This window comes from Rosa chinensis, chromosome 7, assembly GCF_002994745.2.
Source record: "Rosa chinensis cultivar Old Blush chromosome 7, RchiOBHm-V2, whole genome shotgun sequence".
NCBI lineage: Eukaryota > Viridiplantae > Streptophyta > Magnoliopsida > Rosales > Rosaceae > Rosa > Rosa chinensis.
Window position 1 is genome coordinate 7643767 of NC_037094.1, and position 20959 is coordinate 7664725.

Sequence of the window (20959 nt, forward strand, 5' to 3'; positions counted from 1 at the left end):
CTCGTTTTTGAAAATTGTTTTCGGAATAAGCTACCGGGCACATTTTCGGATCTCAAAAATCCAATCTTGTTTTCTCGTTTTTATTTTCAAAATCGGTTTTTAAAAAATCATTTTTAAAAACATTACCGGACAAGCCCTAAGGGTTTAGGATTTGAGAATGATTAATTGAATTGCCAAATAGAAAAAAGAAAAAGAAACATAATTATAAGGAAGGGTAGTTAGGGTAATTTTTAAAAGAAAATTGAATTAAAGTAATAGAAAAATAAAGAGGGTGTGTGAATAGAGAAAAAGAGTGTGTGAATAGCACCACCCTTATTTTAATAATCAAAAGATATACTTTGATGTTATCTACTCATCAATTCTTGTTGATGCAAATGCACATTAGTTTAACACATACGTTATCCGTTAATTTGTGTTCAAATAATTTTTTTATGAAAGTGAAGGGTTTCAATCCATTAATAATGAAAGCAGGTAACAAAAATAAGGTTTAAAAAAAAGGGAGAAAGAAAAGGAAAAAAAGAAAAGAAAAAAAAAAAACCGACATGAATTAGGGACTGCAAATTGACGCAGAGTTCCCGCGGTTTGTGCTTAGTTTCGACGCAACACACACATACACGTATATATACACTTCCTACTTCAGATCGATGGCCACTACTTCTTCTCTCTACTTTCATCCACGTACTCTCCCCTTCTCGCAATTTCAGGTATTTTCGAAACCCTAATACATATTCTCTTTTCTGTTCATCACATTCATAATTGCCTTTTAAATCCTGTAATTCAACTCATATTTCCGCGATCTGCACCCAAATCCTGAACCTATGTTACTGCATTGACCATATTGTCTTAATTATTGTATGATTTTTTTGGTTCCAATTGCTGATCATAGTTCTGAAATCAAAATGCATTGTCAAATTCAATTCATGTTCATCTAATTTAATTTGTTTCATTTTTGTCAAATTCATGTTGTGTATTTGTTTCAGGTCGATTTCGATACGCTATCACCGGTTTTGAGCTACACACTCACGATAAAGGATGCCTTCGTTCGGCTTCTATAACTGTAAGCTTTTACATGCATTGTCATGAATCTCATTTCTATTCCTTTTACTAATGGTTATTGGTGACAGTTGTTTTAAGGCATTATCTTGTTGGATTCGCTTTCCGGTACTATGAGATTGCATTGTGGTGATTTTGTTTTAAGATTGTAAGGATTGATCATGACCTGTATGCATTTTATTTGTTTGTGTTGCAAGAAGAATATGTCCTGAATTCCTTTAAAAAAAAAAAATATGTCCTGAATTTAGCCTAGCTACTTGTTTTGAACTCATGCCTCTCTCTCTCATGCAACAGCTTTTGGTGCTCCAAAGCCTGTTTTTGAAACCAAAACAGGCTCTGGATGGAGTCCTTTTGGCACTACCACAACCCCGGCTTTCAGCACTACCAGTTGCCCGGCTTTTGCCACTAGTAACCCAGCTTTTGACTTTACCACCTTTTTTGGCGCCCCGGTTTTCAACACTGCTAGCACTCCAGCTTTTGGCACTAATTGTACCACCACTTTGGCCACTACAGGTACCCCGGCTTTTGGCACTACTAGTACCCCAACTATTGGCACCCCGATCACCATAACCCCTGGTGTAGGCACTTCTACTGCTCCAACTGGTGGCACTAATGCCATCGCCATAACCTCTAGTGTTGGCACTGCTAGTACTCCAACTGTTGGCAATAGTATCACCATAGCCCCATCTGTTGGCGCTACTGTCACCATAGCCCCAGCTTTGGGTACTAGTATCACCATAACCCAAGCTGCGGGAACTACTATCACCATAACCAGCAACCCAACTTATGGTGCTACAAGCACCCCAGTCATTGGCGGTGCAAGTACTCCATCCTTTTGCTTTCCAACACCCACTGCTCCTACAAGCACCCCAGGCATTGGTGGTGCAAGTACTCCATCCTTTTTCTTTCCAACATCCACTGCTCCTACAAGCACCCCAGGCGGTTTTACTAATTCTTTTGGCTTTCCAACATCCACTACTTCTACTTTTGCGCAATCAACTTGCACCTCTTGCAGCAGCCAAGTTGGTGCTTCATCTCCTTTTGGACCGCGGAGACCTCCATTTGGTGAGTATTTTTTTAAGTATATGAGTGATTTACATTTAGGGTTTTTATCATAGGTGGGGTCTGAACTATGTCTGACCGGACTGAATGGTACCTGGACTTTTAAAATGATCAAATAGGTACCTGAACTTCCAAAACCACATCATTAAGGTACTTCCGTCTATATTCCGTTAATCCTCCGTTAATTGCAGGGATAAATCAGACATTTCACCCAAATTGACCACTAAAATGACTGTTATAACCTCATCTGACATTTTGTCAATTTCCCTCCTTTCTATCTTAATTTCCCTCCAAAAAAATTGACTCTTCCCCAACACTATTCATGTAAAACTTTTCATCAAATTTTACCTCCAATTATTGTCTTTCGATAAATAATAATCAACATCTCAACATCAAGTTTTCTTGAATAATTTTTATTGTTCTTCAAAAATTAGCCTAACATAATGAAATACCAAATTATTCAAGTTTTACCTCCAATTATTGTCTTTCGATAATAAAATTAGCCTAACATAATGAAATACCAAAATAATTTTATTGTCTTTCGATAAATAATAATCAACATCTCAACATCAAGTTTTCTTGAATAATTTTTATTGTTCTTCAAAAATTAGCCTAACATAAAAATTATTTTGGTATTTCATTATGTTAGGCTAATTTTTGAAGAACAATAAAAATTATTCAAGAAAACTTGACGTTGAGATGTTGATTATTATTTATCGAAAGACAATAATCGGAGGTAAAATTTGATGAAAAGTTTTATTATGTTAGGCTAATTTTGGTATTTCATTATGTTAGGCTAATTTTATTATCGAAAGACAATAATTGGAGGTAAAACTTGAATGATTTGGTATTTCATTATGTTAGGCTAATTTTTGAAGAACAATAAAAATTATTCAAGAAAACTTGATGTTGAGATGTTGATTATTATTTATCGAAAGACAATAATTGGAGGTAAAATTTGATGAAAAGTTTTACATGAATAGTGTTGGGGGAAGAGTCAATTTTTTTGGAGGGAAATTAAGATAGAAAGGAGGGAAATGGACAAAATGTCAAATGAGGTTATAACAGTCATTTTAGTGGTCAATTTGGGTGAAATGTCTGATTTATCCCTGCAATTAACGGAGGATTAACGGAATATAGACGGAAGTACCTTAATGATGTGGTTTTGGAAGTTCAGGTACCTATTTGATCATTTTAAAAGTTCAGGTACCATTCAGTCCGGTCATACATAGTTCAGACCCCACCTATGATAAAAACCCTTACATTTACATAAGCAAAAAGAACTGGACTACTTCCAAGTATACGAGTGGTTTAAGTAGGACTACTGCTTTGAAGGTCAGAGTAATACCTCAATATTGTGTTATACCTTTTATATGTTGTAGGAGCTCAGTCAACACCAATAGTTGGGAACAATGCCTCTAGGCAGTCAGCTTTTAGGGGCCACCACGGGCAGGGAAGTAGAGTGGTTCCTTACACTGCATCTGCTGAAATAGATAGTAATGGTGCTGGTCGTATGAAGTCAATATCAGCAATGCCAATTCATGAGCATAAATGTCACGAGGAACTGAGATGGGAAGATTATCAATTGGGGGATAAAGGTATATGTTTTCAGCTTGAACTATTCAACATTTGCCTTAACTTTGTCAGCAATGGTGACATTTGCTAAGTTCTGTATATTTTTTAAAATCAAATTTCAGGTGGAGCGGTTCCTCCTGGTGGGAGTGGCTTCAGCTGCCAGTTTACCACACAGTCATTTCTTCAGAAAGAAAAACCCACTTCCTTTGGGCCGTATGGAAGTCCATTTGCTCACACATCCTCAAGTACTTCCAATATCTCAAGTTCATCTCCATTTGGTCAACCATCTTCAAGTCCATTTGGTCAACCATCTTCAAATCCATATGGTCGAACATCTTCAAGTCCATTTGCTCCACCATCTTCAAGTCAATTTGTTCAACCATCTTCAAGTCCATTTGCTCAAAGCCTCGGTTCATCAATTTCGGGGAATTCCAATCTTTTTACACCTTCATCAATTGGGCAAACTTCACCTCCACACGTAAATATTTTGTGTTTATAATCCAACATTAGTATTACATAATTAAGGCCTTAAACTACAGTTATTTTACGTTTCTTTTAAAATGCTATCTCCACCTACAAACTTGATTATATATAATTATATATGACACCGAGTGTTTTCCTGTGCAGCCCTCTTGGTGCATGCATTCCCAAGTGTCTCAGCCGGTTCAGACTAGTATTCCTCTCTTCAACAGAAATCAAACAAACACAGGTAACTTCATTGGTATATATCTTCATCGATGTAGTGGTTTGTTTATCAGTTGATGTTGCTGACTTTATTAATTGGTGGTGTTTAGGCCGGTGGCTTTGATCATTCTCCAGTCTTTTTCCAAATAACTCTGGACAATTATATGTCACATATTCTCCTGTCACTAATGACTTTTTTGTGCATATCATATTTACTATTATTGTATTTCGCTTCGCTATGTAATGTGCATATCATAGTTCAAGTGAATTTTTGGGGTGAAGCACATCCCACTTGAAATGGAATCTCTTGGTATTTAATCAGTCGCTCAGTTTCATCTTAAAGGGGATATTTATAAGATTTGTTAAGCTTAGTGGACAGAAGCTACTTTTAGAGTTTTGATTTGTTAAGCTTAGTGGATATAAACCTTTAAGTTTCTAAAAAATGTTATTTTCTCAATCTCTTGAATCCTTTGATAAACCTATTTGATTGGTCAAGGATTGTTATTACTACATTGCTAATTAGCGCCTTCTGTTTGCTGATCTTCACTCTATGGTAAACAGGTGAAATGTTAATTGGTACTATGTTTCATATCAGCAAAAAACCAGAGCTATTACTCACTACATCAAAAAAATTTCATTAATGAAAGATGTAAATCCATTGGAAAATCAAAAATACGCATGTTGGATGAAATGGTTGTTGGATGTAAATTACGTGCTCACACCTTTCTGCTTGTTCTTGTGTTTTGCAGCAGGTTCCTTGTCTATCTACTAGACTGTGATCATAGAGGTACCATTTTGATGAAGTCTCAGGCCAAAGTAGCAGATGTCGTGTGTGGACTTCTAGGAAGGAAGAAGTATTGCGTTATTGTCGATGTCCTAAATAAAGCATATTAGGTGTTTTTAGTTCAGATGCGAAAGGATCAAGTGTTTAACATCCCAAAAACAGTCTTTCATGGGTTATGTAGAATTTTGAGTTTAAGAGATGAATCAGATGATGGTAAAAATTTGAGCTTCGTTTCGTTTTTAATATTTCAGGCATCAATGAATGAGTAGCAGATGCGTTCAGGCTAACAATATTGAAACATGAAAGTATACTCTATATACTGTTTACTAAAAGGGAAAATACGCGCACACACACACGTAGCTCAAAATTTATCCCAAAAGGGGTAAATTTTGAGCTGGTTTGGTGGGGTAAATTTACCCTAAAAAATATATATTCGTAGCATTAATCATGAGTATGGTTTGGTGGTTTTCGACCTTCCTCCCATTCATGCTGTCAGTGCTTTTCTTGAAGACTTTGAGGAAGCAATTAGAATTAGAAGATCCTCTGCTAGGCCAATAGATTAGTTTGTTTTGCCGGGTCTTTTTAGGCTCCCTTGTAACTTAAAAAAAAAAAAAAAAAGTTTTCCCCAAAATGAGTAAGCTGCAAGCTCCGCCATAACCCAAGCCCAAAACAGTAAATGAATCCGAGTGGAGCGTAAATTTCATCAGGCACGACAGAACACGACATAATATCACGAAATTACCTAAACTAATGGGCCAAATATATGAAGCAAGAATGGGCCAAACTTAAATTGCCCGGCCCGTCTACTTTGAATTCCCGCGCCTCCCCCGCGTAGTCTTCACGCCAACCAAACTCCCCTATAGATGAATTTCTAGGTTCTCACTTTCTTCTTCCTCTTTCTCTCTTCGGCTCTCTGCAACTTTCAGGTACCTCCGGAAGACCGGAACCCTAATCATCTTCTTTTCTTCTGCTTTATCAGATTTATGGTTGCATTTACTTTTAGTATGTAATGTTTCAGTACTATCCTTCGCCTAGTCTCGTTAATTCAACCTCTGTATTAGCGATTTGGCTCACTATTTCGTTGCTAGTAATTGCAATCTGACCTTGATCAGTTTCGATTTCAGTGGCTTACTGTTCTGTAGTGTGTGTATTGCTCGGTCATTTCATCTTTCCGGCTATGTATTCCCAATTGTTAAACTCAATTTGTGTTGCGTCTAATTTTTGGTTGATTCTGTGTTCTATTGTTTGTTTCAGTTTTATATCGAAAGGCTATCCCTGGTTTTGTGCTGCGGAATAGAAAGGATGCTTGTTCCTTGTTAGTATAGGTTTGATGTATATTGGCATTCCTAATACAAAAGCTAGAATCATAGGTCTGCTAGAGTTATCAAGTGTAATCTGCTGGAAGTGATATATGGTCATGCAATGCTTCAGCTGAATCTTGGGAGTACTTCAGGTGAGAGCATTTTGCATTTGCATTTCATAAAGGTCAACTTCATGCATACTGGGATTGCAATCTGTTCTGCAATCCCTATTAGGTCAAGTCGTCGGGTATTGTTTCCTTCTTTTCACGTTTTGTACGCATTAATTAGTTGTGTCCTAAAAGGATATTTCTCTACATGATTTGGTCTGTAAAGTCTTATCGTTTTTATTAGGGATAGAATCATAGTTACTCGTTGAATATCTTTTTATGAGTTGTCCCTTCCTTATTAGGAGTCAATTAGGTTTTGGAGTCTTTATGGTCCAAGATTTTAGGGTGAATCTGGGATATATATACCAGAAGAAAAAGTATTCAGAAGGGACGGTTCTGAGCGTAAAAGAGTGTGTGAAGCTACAGAGTCAAATGCTTTTCATTTGTTTGTGAGAAACCGTGTGTTTTTTATTTGAATCTATGAACTACTTGTTCCATGTTTAAGTAGATCATCCAGTCAAAACACGTTCATCATTCATCATTCTTTACACCCTACACATCAAAGTACTCTCGAGGTCAGTTGGAGTCGTTGATGTGCATGCAAGGTTGAAGGTCGAGGTCAGCACCTATCAACAAGTGAAGACAGTCCAAAGGTGGAGAAGATTTGCAAGGATATGATCAGACGATCTACTAGTGTGTCTAGTAAATAAGCCAAGGTCAGAGCTTTGGGTTGTTTGTAAAGAACTTGTATTCTTTCATATAGTGATCTGTTTTCATTAGGGTCTTTAACCTTAAAGGCCCCGCAGATGTTTCCTCAATTTTGAGGTTTACTGCGCAAACAATTCTGGTCTCATGGTTGCTATGTGTTTGTGATTATCTTTGCTTGACTTGTTATCTTATTGCTGAGTTGGGATACATATCTGTGTTACAATCCTTAGTATGGTAGGTTACTTTTGAATTAAAAGAAAGTGTGATTTATGTGAGAACGGCCTATTCACCCCCCCTCTAGGCGTTTTTGTTTCATCCTAGTATTTTCACTAACTGTAAGCTTTCTCCATTTTTCTATCTGTTTCCGGTTTAGGTATCTAGTCATGTTTTGTTGCCTCTATTTTCAGTTTATTCCATATATGAATAGTTGTTCATTCTGGTGTTGTATTTTCCAGATTGTACTTTTCGCATTTTCTTTCTTCTTTTTCTGGTTGCAAATTGCTTTATCCAAAAAATTTTCGTTAGTATACATTTTCTCTTCTTCCATAAAGTTTTCGTTGTTTTTTTTGTTAAACCAAGGTATCCCCCACCTGTAGGTAAGGACTAATCCATCTCGAGCCGGATCGGACCCCATTTAGGGGGGAAGCTCTCCCAATACTGGCTGCTCCATTCACAAGGCTTGAACTCGAAACCTTACTTAAGGGGAACAAGCTCCTTACCACTTGAACCACCAAGTATTGGTTATTTTCGTTGTTGCCAGGCAACTGTTTTGTATGTTTTTCAGGTTCCTAATTGTTTGTGGCAGACTGACAGCTCTTTAATTAGGCCTTTTGTATGGATTTTGTTTTGGAATTGTCCTTTTTGGTTTTTTGAACTTGGTGGTGGATTGGTCAATTTTAAAGATGCATATAGGACATGTAACTGGTCATATGCATTTAATTTGTTCTGCTTCAAGATGAACAAGAAATGAATTTAGGCAACTCGTATTGTCTGATGCGTTCCCTCTCTTTGCAGCAGGTTATAGTAGTTTTCACATTCCTGTTAATCCACAGTCTGATACATAATCCAGTCTACTATCACCATAAGTGAACCATCATCGAGCAATGGTAGATCAAGTCAGCCTGGTTTTGGCACTACTAGTAGCCCAACTTTGGGTACTATATCACCATATATAAACCCAAGTTCTGGCACTAGCATCACCATAACGCCAACTTCTGCAACTACTATCACCATAACCCCCAGTTCGACCTCCACAACTGTCACCATAGCTCCAACTTCTGGCACTACCTCAACTTCTACATCTGGACACACTCCATTTCCATCCGTATAGTAAATCAGATTATGATAGATTTTCATTAAAAAAATCTCTTTTTTAATTGGATATGACATATGAGGATATTCTTGGAAACATGAACGAGTTATATAAGTAAATTTAATAATTAAAATTAAAATGTATGGTATAATGAGCAACAGTGGTGTTCACCTGGTCAGTTGCTGACCAAAGAATTTATGCTCAACAACCCTTAGATTTACATCCAAGGGTGGAAAACAAAACACCTCAACTTAATAATAATTTTCTCTGCCCTTAAATTTACATCCAATGGTGGTTGAGCATTAATTTCTTTGTCAATAACTGACCAGGTGAACATTTTCGTAATGAGCAAATAAGGTGAACAAAGAAAATGGTAATATGACAATAGCCGCCCCCTTAGATATAGCACAAGTCATAAATTTCTCATTGTTATCCGCTCTCATGTAATCATATCAATGATATGTGTAAAATTAATTAAAACAAAATTTCTCATTGTTCTGCGCGCATTGTCATGTGACATTGTGACCATATGTCCATATTATTGAGATATATATTATTGTATGACTTTTCAGTATTTCACTTTAAAATGAAGCAGTAGCAATTGCAATAACTTTAGTATGTTGTAGGTATGCAATGCTAGAGTCGAAGCAAAACACATGCTATAAACTGGAGTTAATAATAGGACCCAGCTGTTAACTTAATACTCCATAAATCCTTCATTCGAGTTAATGAAGAAGGCACAGAGGCAGCTGCTGCTACTGCTACTGTTGGTTGGAGTTTTTCGAGTGGTCCTCCTCTGAAGAAGATGGACTTTGTGGCAGATCATTCATTCCCTTTTCTGATCAGAGAAGAAGCAACTCGAGCAGTGGTGCATGTTGTCCTCGATCCAATTGCAATCTGATTTCTTATATCTCTTAGCTACCTATTAGGTTATGTATATGTTCATACTTAGGTTGTTTTTGTATTCAAGAGATATCAAAAGACGAATCTCTAACAAATAGCTATTCAGGTTCTTGTTTTTTAAACAAATCACTATATGCCACAGAGGTTCTCCTTGATTGATTTCTTTAAACCTTGTTCTTAATTTTTGTTATATTGAATTACTCTATCTTAACTGTATACACATTATTATGTGATGCTTACTATACTACATAGTTTTGTATAATCATAACATTAAAGAATTAAAAACCAATGTAGCAGAAAGATCATAAAAAGTTCTTGCAACCGAGGAATACTGTGTATATGTCAAAACTTAACTAGAACATATACACGTACATTTGTTAAATGAGGATGATGCCGCTGTTAACATTTAACATCTAACTTGACAAAAAAAAAAAAAAACATTTAACATCTAATTCTCTCTATAATATTGCAACCCAGGAATACTCCAGTTGAGTTCCAAAATCATCTGTTGGCGAATTGCTATAAAGCAAGTTTCATCTGTCGTTTTTGTCAAGTTTTTGTTCTATACTAGTTAAATGAGGATGATGCCTCTCTTAACATTTAATATCTATTCATGTTTCGAATTCCTTATTCGAGGCAATGTCATTTTTGTGATGGACACCCTTTTGCTTTTATTTCTTGTCTTTAATTTACAGGTTCCTTAACATTTAGTTATAGAAGCGACAGACACCTTGCAAATAGAGGAGCTGGCAGAAGTAGAATTGGCGTATACAGTAGAATAAACAAGTATTGTGGTATCAATTTCTACAAGATCGGACAAACTTGTAGTGGAGATTTTGGAGAAAAATTGCAATTGCTGATCTCCTTCTTGCTTTCACTGATAAGTGCTTCTCCCTTCTTTAAACAGATCAGGGAGAAAGTATCAACTAATTAAGCTCGATCATGGCAAAGAACATAAAAAGTTCTTGCAACCCAGGAATACTGTATAGATGTTAAAATTTGACTAGAACATAGATATATACACACACACGTATAAGAAGCGAAATATTTTCTCTACTTCTCATGATCATTCGCTACTGGAACACAAACAGTACGTGTGATAGCTTATTTGGGAGCACACATAAAAGAATGATTAGCCTTTGATGAACTAAGGTTAAAAATATAAAACCGAAAGAACCCAGAAATCAAGAATAGCACGGAGGGGACCAAGTATAAGTTGTAATTAACTGATTTATTTTAGATCAAATCACCCCAGAAACAGAGGGCTGATAGTAGAGGCCTTGGGATTCCCAAGTGCCGTTAGCAGCAGCTGCCCAATTGTTGTCACAGTGCATATATTGCTGATCTGCAGACCAAGCACCACCTCCCATTGCTCCTTCGATCTGTGACAGCTGCTGCGTCACGCCTACGGCGGTCACTTTACCATGATCTCTACTTGTTGTTGGCAACTCCATCGAACACTGATCTGTATATGACATACTCACAATTGACTGATCAGTTGGTACCGGCCATGTAGGCATAGGAAGTGTGTTGGACCAAGTCACTTCATATGCTGGAGGTTCATTGGTCCACACCATGCCCGAGTTCGATGCAACGTGACCGGACACGGCCACCTCTGTCTGGTCACTGATATGGAATACCACGTCGTGGCCTGTCACGTGATCATTTTTGTGAGAGGGAGGTTGTATACACCGAGTGTGACTAAATTTTTTTTCCTTTGAGGACCTTGCTATATATGAACCGTCCTGATTCGGAGGGTTTGCAAATCCAAAACCACCGCCACGTGGCACAACTAGAGGAGACGAATCAATCTTCTCTTGCACCCGACTAAATCCCTTGCCATCAAGCAACTTGGCCTTGAGCGCACCAAGCAAGCCGTCTTCTTCAGCTCCATTGCCACAAACATCCTCAAACGAAAACGGTTCCACATTTTCCATCCCCGAATCTCCCCCGCCCGCACCATTCGATTGAGGCAGTTCGAAATTGGTGCGGGCATTTGCGCCGCGCAAAGTCCGCGCAGCGTCATCATAAGCCCTAGCAGCATCCTCAGCAGTATCGAAAGTGCCAAGCCAAAGCCTGACCTTTTGCAACGAGTCTTTGATCTCGGCCACCCATCTTCCCGACGGCCTCTGCCTCACTCCCACAAATCTATGGTGCCCTCTCGACGATGACTTCCTCCGGCCGCGGACGCCATCGTTTTGAGCTCGTACAGCTGCCATGGTTAGCTCTAGCTTAGCTTGATTTGAAAACCGAGAGGTATGAAGGGGTGGTCGATTTATAATGCAGAAAAATATTCCAGTTTAGTAAAATGACAGTAGGAAATGGCCAAAAACGTCACCATTGTATCCTTGCAGGCGTGATTGTTTGTAACGAAAGACAACAACATAAAAAACCACAGAAATGGTCAGCATTATTTTTCTGTGTACAAATCAATGACGTAACTGCATACGAATGATAAAAAGGAAAAACCCAGAAAACCAGACAGTAAAACAGTAAAAGGTATTGGTTTAACCAAACAACTGCCGTAAGTTTCAAGGATGGTTGGATTTACTGTTGGAGAAAAGAATTAACTCCATTGGAGTTACCGCTGTAACTCCCCGTTTTTCTATATGAAATGATTGAAATCATTGGATTTACGTTTAACTTGCAAGTAGTATGGTCAGGAGGATAAGACACATATTGGTTAAGTTTGAACATGAAAGTTACCAAGCTAATGGTAAAACCGTAAAACATTGCAACGGAATTCACCGGGGGGCGAACTCGATCTTTCTTATGATGGAGACCGCGTTATGTTTATTTCTTTATTTTTCTTTTGCCTAAAGACAGCGTTATGTTTATGTGGTGTCACCAATCCACCAATCAATGACCGACGCTATCACTAATCCACCATTTGGTGTCACTTAGTTATGAGAAAACTTAGAGGAGAGGATTTAGCAATTGGCGATTAAGCGTTTTATGTCACCTAATTGAGCAAGGTTTAAAGGTTTTTGTCGCTTTTAAAACTCGTATCATTTCTTGAATCCTAAATTTTGAATTTTTTAAAGCCTAGACGGACGACAAAATTGGAAACTGGTGAGAGCATGTTGGTTGCTAGGAAGTTTCAGTTTTTGTGCATTTCTCTATCAACCAGCAAGTCTAAACCGATTGACCGGTTATTTCAAGTTGATTCCGAGGTTGTAAATTTTTTTTATCTTGTTCCTTTCATTGCCTCTGTAGACATGTCGAACAAACCATCAAACCTCTAAAACGATCACGGCTCCTCATGACGAAATCTTCTACACGATGCATAATCACGATGAGTCATATGTATTAACTCAATTGATGGAAATGTGTATCCTCCTTTTATTTTGTCCTTTTATTTTGTCATATTATAATAGTGACATTTTGGGTATTCCTCAATTTCAATTTTACTAGGTTTGTTTTGAAAGGTTTCAGTTTGGTCCCCCACTCTTGTTGTTCGCTTCTTCTTTGATTAATTCAATAGTGTTAGGAAGGTTGTGTTAGGGTATTAACCCTAACTACTGGAAATCAGCAAATGAAAAAGGAAGCTAAAGAAAAAATAAAGAAATTGAAATTGCAGATATATTGATCGATACCATAAGGATCAATACAATGTCTAATTTATATAGCCCAAGATGAGCTACCTATCACGGACACGTGTCATCCACATATTGGTTACAATTAACAGAATAACTAACTAACCACTTAACCTTAACTAACTTAATTAACAACTAATTAGATAACACGCGTGCCAAGTACATGACAATTCAACGACTTCTCCTAGTCGGGACAGGAATACTCATTTCGACCTAATTTCATAACAATGCAGCCCCCTTAACAGAAACTTGGACAAGTTTCACATTCTGAGGCACAATATGGACACATCTGACAATTGTTTTGAACTGATCAAATCTCCCAGTTGGATCATCAGGGAGGCCCTCTTTCCAATCATGGTATAAATGTATAGCAACAGGCATTCCAGCAAAGAAGTGAAACCAATTACAGTACAAATGTTTCATGAAAAATGTTGTTGCAGCTGCTCCATATATCACAACTCTTCTATGCAAGATGGCTGGTGGCAGTATCACATATCCTTTGAAATTTGAAGAGGTATAGACCACTTGATGACGGCACATTATTCTTTTTTGAAAGCCTCTAGCTAATGTCACACACTCATATGTAGAATTTGCCTTGATCAATTATTTGTCCCTGCCTGAGAATTCCATAGCATCATCAACTAATCCCAAAACAGCATAAAGTACGTTGCTTCTTTTTAGCTTTCTCAACAATTTCATCAATGTGTGCTTTTTCTATAGTCTTCATCACACCACAAGCAGTAACACACATAACTAATGCCACATAAGGAAGAAGAGTGGTAATGATTGAGATAACTAAAGAAGAATAATACCTCAAAGGAGCTGATGCAGACTTAGTATGAGAAAAATGTTTAGCAAGTTCATCATTGATCACTTTGGTATAGGTAGCATGATTCTGTCTCCGGCAATGGCTGCTATCTTTATCAACAAATTCCCCAATAACTTCAAAGCTAGAAGAAGGCAATATAGCCAATAAGTTGTTCTTTAGTTCTTTGTTATTACTAGAACCTTCCTCATTTTTCCAAAGGGTAGTGACTGCTCTCCAGACCTTCTCCTATCCCCTTCAATACCTGCAAATTTAAATGCTCATACAGTCATACATCACTGCAGAAATAGCTTCACAAACTTTATGCAGTGCAGATGCACAAGAACCTGAGGACATGGGGTTTGATATTCCAGCAGCAAGAAATAATAGTAAGCGTCTAGCAACTGTTTGAAAAGCAGAGATCCACTTAGAATAGGAGTCATCAATGTCTGCAAGAGAACTATGCAGAATGCACATGATGCCCTTTAGTTCATCCAAAGGCCTAGTGGACAAAATCACAACCAACTGCATAATGACCGAGAAATCAAAGATTTAATCTTCCTGTAAGAGTACCTCAGTAACCCCATTAAGAGAAAATAACTTGGTTTCCACATCCTTCCAAGATATTGGTGCATTTGCAGAGGCCCAACCACCAGATAAATACTTCTGTACAAATGTAGTAGATCTTAAAAGCTGACAATTATCCAGTAACAGCTAAAAAAAGGTCGTTCTAAAATAAACAAGGCCATTAGGCAGCTCCGATGTTCCTTGGTCATCATTGAACATAGAATCATCTTCAGTATAGTACTCAATTGCAGCAATTACTATAGATTTCCATCTTCCCCAAATGTCATCAAACTTCATTCCGGTATTCCCTTCCCTTTCCTCAAATTTATCAGCAAAAAACAAACTCATTGTCTCCAATTTTTTCTCTAGAAGTAGACAAAAAAGATGACCATTCAACCAAGCATTCAGAGTAGTGACAATACCAAATTCAATGTTAGCAAATATAGACAAATCTACTACTGCTTTAAAACTTGGAGAAGTGTGAATCACATGATTAACTCCTTTGTGTACTTGATGCACCTAAAGCAAGCGCATAATTTAACCCTGAAATATCGTTAGTAGTATAAGCAAATAGGGATCGTTCTATTCCGGGGATTGAGGGTACACCTGTAATTGTGTAACAAATAAAGAAAAGTATTATTTACAAAAATAAAATAAAGAATAAATATATACAATTGAATAAACAAATAAAGAATTAAAATAATAAAGTATTATTTACAAAAATAAAGTAAAGAATAGAAATATATACAAGTAACAAAATAAAAAGGAAGGGGGTTTAAGAATTATAGAATTGAAAATTAAGATAAAGAAAATATAAAAACACATGTACAAGAATGAAACATAAGAAACAAAGATTAAACCCAAGTTTATCATTGAATTCGAATTAACCCTACATTGTTCTTCCAAGTCATGTGAAAGGAGTTGATCATGTGAAACATTCGAAAGCAAACGATTTCCCATATTTTACTTTTCAATGCTAATTAATCTAAGCGAAAGCACCTAGATTAATCCTATTAAACATGAAATCAAACCCTAGAAAGCTAGTCAATCATGTCATGTTTAATGCATTACACATAGAGAAAGGCTATCAACTCAAGTGTACAACTTAGTATGAATAAGTTCACCTAATTGCAATCCTCTTCAATTGAATTCGATTTTTGTCCAAAACCTTTACTACTTTGATTCAAGTTTACACAAAACGAAAAGTCGATTTCATGTTCTTAAACCTAGCACCAATTACATGCAAATCCTATAAGTGTCGACCCAAATAAGATAAACATATAAAAGTTTTCTATCAAGCAAATTCAATCGAACAATCACACATAAGCAACTTTGGAATCACAACATAAGAATCGAAATTCTTTATTCAATCATAAAATTTCAGAATATAAACCTTGTTCAAACATAAATGTTAACTAAAAACAATTCTCACGAAACTAAGCAAGATTACAAAGAAAGAGGTTGAATTACACCGTGAGATGGAGATGGGGATGAAGGATGAAACGTTATGGATTCTTGAATCTCGAAAGCAAGCTTCAAGGTGGAGGATGGATGATGATGCTCACGGCTCCTTCTTCTTCTTCTTCTCCCTTGCTTGAAACGTTGAATGCACTAGAGGATGGAGAGAAAAATGGAAAGGAAATGGAGAGACAAAGAAGATGAGATGGATGAAGGAATTCGTGTTATGAAATGGTGAATTGGTCTCTATTTATAGGCTTCCAAGCAACACTATTTGGCCTTTAAACAAATCATAATGGGTTAGGTTTGAGCACTTAAACACTTGGTGGATTTGTTAGGTGAGAGCACTTAAACACTTAGTGGATTTGTTAGGTGAGATCACTTTCTCTTCCTTTATTCCTTTAATTTTTATCTCCACTAAGAACTCAGTTTTAGCCTTTGACTTCTTCATATGAAATGTTCCATTATGAGTGTAGATCATTGTGGTAAAATTTCAGAATGTATTGCCATGTGGTTGGGCCGGAAATGCTGCTGGACCTCTTACAGGTCCAGTTTTCCGGTTTTGCTTCTGTAGAAAATTGGGCTGATTGTTTGAAGGCCTTCCACTCATAGTTTGCTCTGGCACTCTTCATAAGAAATGTTCCTTTGGGTGTCTAGAATGGATCTGGAAGGTTTCAGCTCATTTGAAGTTCATTTGGTCAGGCGGCCGCTCCTTCTTGTTTGCTTGGTTTGGTTTCTCCTAGCCGGAGTAGGAATATGTGTAAAATTGATCTTTTAGTACATTTCCATTTTTCTCCATCATTTCCAGGTAATTATGGACCTAACGCTCATTTCACCTTCATCTACTCCAATGTACCTAAAAATAGAAATTGAATTAAAAATCGATTCAGTTAAGGAATTAACTAAGCAAAATGTGAGGAATTAACTATTAAAATATCACATTAAAATGCTCCTATCAGTACTACGTCAACATATAGCTACAAGTTATTCATCCCTTGGAGCAAGTTAGAGAAAAAGACAACTATGCATTCATCACTTATATTCACCAAGGAATTAATAAATTCAACAAGCCCCTGATCATGGTGCAAATTCATGCAACCACTATTAATACTAGTCACTGACATCTTGGTAAGCCGCCTCACATTTTCCTCAACATATATATATCCACAACTCAATGATCCAATCAAGGCGATTATCAGTGAAAAAGTACACTTCAAGCTATTACCAGATGCCACTGTCTCTAAGTTCCCAATTGAGGATATCAAGTTGGAAAATTTTACCCAAGGCAGCCTCATATTCTCTGCAAACTTTTTATTTTGAATAAAAAATTCATCTATTGAGAGAGTGTGGCCACTACCTTTATCACGAACCTTCTTATCAAACCCAGGAAGGCATAGTTGCAGTACATTATGACAAATCTTGTTTAAACCTTCAATGTAATGCTTAAGCCTTATACGCAATGCACCCTTTCTACCAATTTTACTTCCGAAACTTTCATTCTTCTTCACTATACAAGTAGTCACCTCCATAGTAGTTAACTGAGACTTACAACTATTTAACCCAGTAGCAGTTATGACAGGCATGCTTGAAAATCCATATTGGATTGATGGTGTAGTTTCCACACAAGCAATTGACAGGCATCATGTCAAGCATTCCAATTGGGCTTGCAGCAGGTATTGGTTGTTGTACAGCTACATAGCCTTGAGCTACATATTTTTTCAAAGCAGCAGCTAATGCCTCTACAGCAACAAGGCAGACAATATAATGGACCTGGGAACGTGCTTTGGGAATGCCTAAATAGTCAGAAGCATCAACAATTTCACGATGAGTAGCGAGTCCTCCACCTTTGTCTCGAATTCTCATAGGAGAAATAATGGTCCTTCCTACATTACACCACCCTTCTGACGTTGGCATTTTATCGAACAGTTGGAAGGCATGATATTCTAACATTCCATTGCTCAGTTGCTGCTTATCTTCAATAGAACCACCCTCGTCCTGCTTATCATTGCCACTCTTAAGCTCATTGAACTCTCTACCAACCCCACTTTTCACCTTAACCATCTTATCAGAATTCTCTCCCTCTCCCATATCTAATTTCTCATCAATACCAATCAATTTAGCAACAAACACAGGACTCAAAGCACCACAATCATCATTCAAAGAGAAATATTATTGTTCCTGGTTCATATTTTGATTGAAATCACCAATTGAGACCGAGTGGTAGGTGTACCTCATGTGGGCTGAGGATGGTGACTCAGCCAACACGTCGACTGTGACTGATGGTCTAAGCGGCGGCAGAGGTGGTGGTTGTTGCAGATGGTAAGGGTAGCGATTCGCAGTGGCCGGTGGTGGTGGTGGCGGTTTGTAAGAATCGATGGTCCCAAATCGCAGCCCCGAAGAGACAGGTTGAGTCACTGGAAAAGTTATGATCGGTAAGGAAGACGTTGGCACCGACGGCTCCATCACGTGAGTTCCAATCGAAATTGCCTCAACTCGTTAACTCGGACTAGAACAACGCCATACTTTTCTCGAGTTCACGGCGCCACGCAGATGCCTGTTCAGCTGCCTGTTCTCTGTCGATTTGAATCCTCTTCCAATTCATCTAGGTCAGGTGGACGTGGAGGTGTTGACGAGTATGGTGGTGGATTCCCAGCATTCCTTGGCCCCATGATGAGGGCTCTGATACCAATTATTAGGGTGCTAACCCTAACTACTGGAAATCAGCAAATGAAAAAGGAAGCTAAAGAAAAAAGAAAGAAATTGAAATTGCAGATATATTGATCGATACCATAAGGAGTACAAGGTCTGGTTTATATAGCCCAAGATGAGCTACCTACCACGAACACGTGTCATCCACATATTGGTTACAATTAACAGAATAACTAACTAAACACTTAACCTTAACTAACTCAATTAACAACTAATTAGCTAACACGCGTGCCAAGTACATGACAATTCAACGACTTCTCCTAGTCGGGATAGGAATACTCATTTAGACCTAATTTCATAACAGGTTGCCCCTATCTTTTACTCATCTCTCAGCCAAAAAAAAAATTCCTAAAATCTGACAAAAGTTTCATCTTTGTAACGTGGGATTCTTAACCCTCAAATGGCTCATCCCGTTTAACACTTATACACATACATATCGTGATATGGACACAGAGCTCCCGTGCTATACCTATAAGTAGTTGCGACTCCTTTTCAAAAATAAAAAATAAAAAAATAGTTGCGATTCAGATCCAAATAAAATTTTGCTTTGGCAATCTCTCTAATTCTCAATCTATTTCTTCCATTCGTGTCCCTCACTTTTAGGTACGTGCTTCCGAAAACCCTAATCCCCAATTTTCTTCTTTCGTCTGTTTATCAGATCTAAATTGCCTTTGCTTTTCAGTAATTATAATGAATTAGCACTATTGCATGTTTACCAATTCATCAACTTCTACTTTAGCGAATTGGTCCGTCTTGAACCTGATATAATGGTCTATGTAATCACTATGGGGTATCTTTATTTGTGTTCAATTATAGTCTTTTAGGCTGTATAATATGTGTATTGTTGATCAGTGAGTTTCGTCTTTAAATTCCGGTTACATGTAATTTTTCATGACTCATGAATACCATAATGGACTGGAGAATGAGTTCCGAAATCAGTCGTTGGCGTTGCTTTGTTAAGTTCAATATAAGTTGCATCTAGTGTTATTGTTGAGGTTTTGTTCTATTGCTTGTTGCAGCTTGATTTATACGTCGACAAGCCATCACTGGTAACTTGAGGTGCTGGCCGTGGGTGCAGAATCGTAAGATTTCTTATCGTTATCACTGTATATTTTTTGAATAATGAGGCAGGTTTTGTCACTTGTATCTTAACTGCATGGATTGAATAATTGAAAATTCACTGACATCTAGATATGAAAATTTAGTCATACAACATATTGTTCAACTGTTTTGTTTACAAATCTATTTTCTATTTGCTTTCTTCGGCTTTATGAACTTGGCACATATGATTACAAGTATGTATGTATATATATATATATATATATATATATATATATATATATATAGGATCTTTTATTAAGCTAGTTGGTCACATGCTTTTATTTGTTCATGTTGCAAGATGAACATAACTTTATTGAATGCTAACTTGATTGTTCTCTCTTTTCTGCAACAGCTCCTTATCAGAAGCCTGATTCTGGAACTACTACTTCCGTTGCTTCTAGTATCACCATAAACCCAACTTCTGGTACTGCTGTCACTATAACCCCAGCTCCTGGCAGTACTGTCACCATAACCACCTCAACCTCTGGTAGTACTACTATCAATATCCCCCAGCACTTTTGAAACTAGCTACTTCAAGTAATACACCTTCGTCAACTGGAGAAACTTCATCTCCATTTGTAAGTATCGAGAACTTAATCTTCTGGTGGATTGTAGTATTCTATCACTGTTGATGCAAGATCTCGTTTGCATCAGGTCAATAAGGTTCCGTTGAAATCCGAGGTGGCAGGTAGTGGGGTAGGATCTTGGATGTGGGATCCAGCTTCTCTCCATGGGGTTGAATGGTCGATTCAACATATGGTGCAGAATGTCTCGGAGGTCCAGGGTGATGCTGATCCTGATATTGAAGAGGGAAAAAGATAACTCGAATAGACACCAGCTTGGTGCTGACCTATTAGGCTCTGATGACCAAGTCAGAAAGTGAGAAGGAGAGAAAGCATTTTTAGTGTAATGGAAAGTAATCAAAGGATTCCAGAGAGCCCCCAACGAATGAAGAGTCCTTTTTTTTATAGGGCTTGGAGGTGGTTGAGGTACACTGTTGAGGTATGGGCTTGGCCCCAAAAATAAGGGTTTCAGCTCCTTGCTGACATGCCACCAGCATGGGTTTGGCTGAGTGGGTGACAGATGACACCATTTAGTGGTCTCTTCTAGTCACTTCGCCCTTAACCCACGTTCATGGCCATGTTGGTCATGAGATTGTGACACTTGTCCAGTTTAGGTTTTGAGTAAATGAAGCCCTTGTGAGCTATCTCATGTAGAGGGAGGCTTTAATAGT

General features: G+C 37.6%; 2 protein-coding genes across 4 annotated transcripts; one reads left to right on the forward strand and one right to left on the reverse strand.

Annotated features, from left to right (window-relative positions):
* Positions 1-633: 633 nt before the first annotated feature.
* Positions 634-5397, forward strand: LOC112180251 (nuclear pore complex protein NUP98A). 3 transcript variants are annotated; one of them, XM_024318767.2, is made up of 7 exons: positions 634-704; positions 981-1057; positions 1348-2118; positions 3498-3713; positions 3813-4168; positions 4318-4399; positions 5124-5397. In XM_024318767.2, exons 2-7 carry the CDS (start codon positions 1033-1035, stop codon positions 5144-5146), a joined length of 1473 nt encoding a protein of 490 aa, XP_024174535.1. In that variant the 5' UTR covers positions 634-704; positions 981-1032; the 3' UTR covers positions 5147-5397. The 3 variants fall into 3 exon arrangements, with proteins under 3 accessions (XP_024174535.1, XP_024174536.1, XP_040367792.1); XM_024318768.2 differs by having other exon boundaries at positions 5127-5397; XM_040511858.1 differs by lacking the exon at positions 634-704 and adding an exon at positions 776-852.
* A 5304-nt stretch (positions 5398-10701) lies between these two features.
* On the reverse strand, positions 10702-11742 carry LOC121050735 (ethylene-responsive transcription factor ERF055-like). Its single transcript, XM_040511739.1, has one exon. It carries the CDS (start codon positions 11706-11708, stop codon positions 10731-10733), a length of 978 nt encoding a protein of 325 aa, XP_040367673.1. The 5' UTR covers positions 11709-11742; the 3' UTR covers positions 10702-10730.
* Between the last annotated feature and the right edge of the window lie 9217 nt (positions 11743-20959).

Coding starts and splice junctions, on each gene's coding strand:
- LOC112180251 (XM_024318767.2), top strand. CDS start 1,033: ATGCCTTCGTTCGGCTTCTATAACT. Junction 3,714..3,812: donor TTATCAATTGGGGGATAAAG/GTATATGTTTTC, acceptor ATCAAATTTCAG/GTGGAGCGGTTCCTCCTGGT. Junction 4,400..5,123: donor CAGAAATCAAACAAACACAG/GTAACTTCATTG, acceptor TGTGTTTTGCAG/CAGGTTCCTTGTCTATCTAC.
- LOC121050735 (XM_040511739.1), bottom strand. CDS start 11,708: ATGGCAGCTGTACGAGCTCAAAACGATGGCGTCCGCGGCCGGAGGAAG.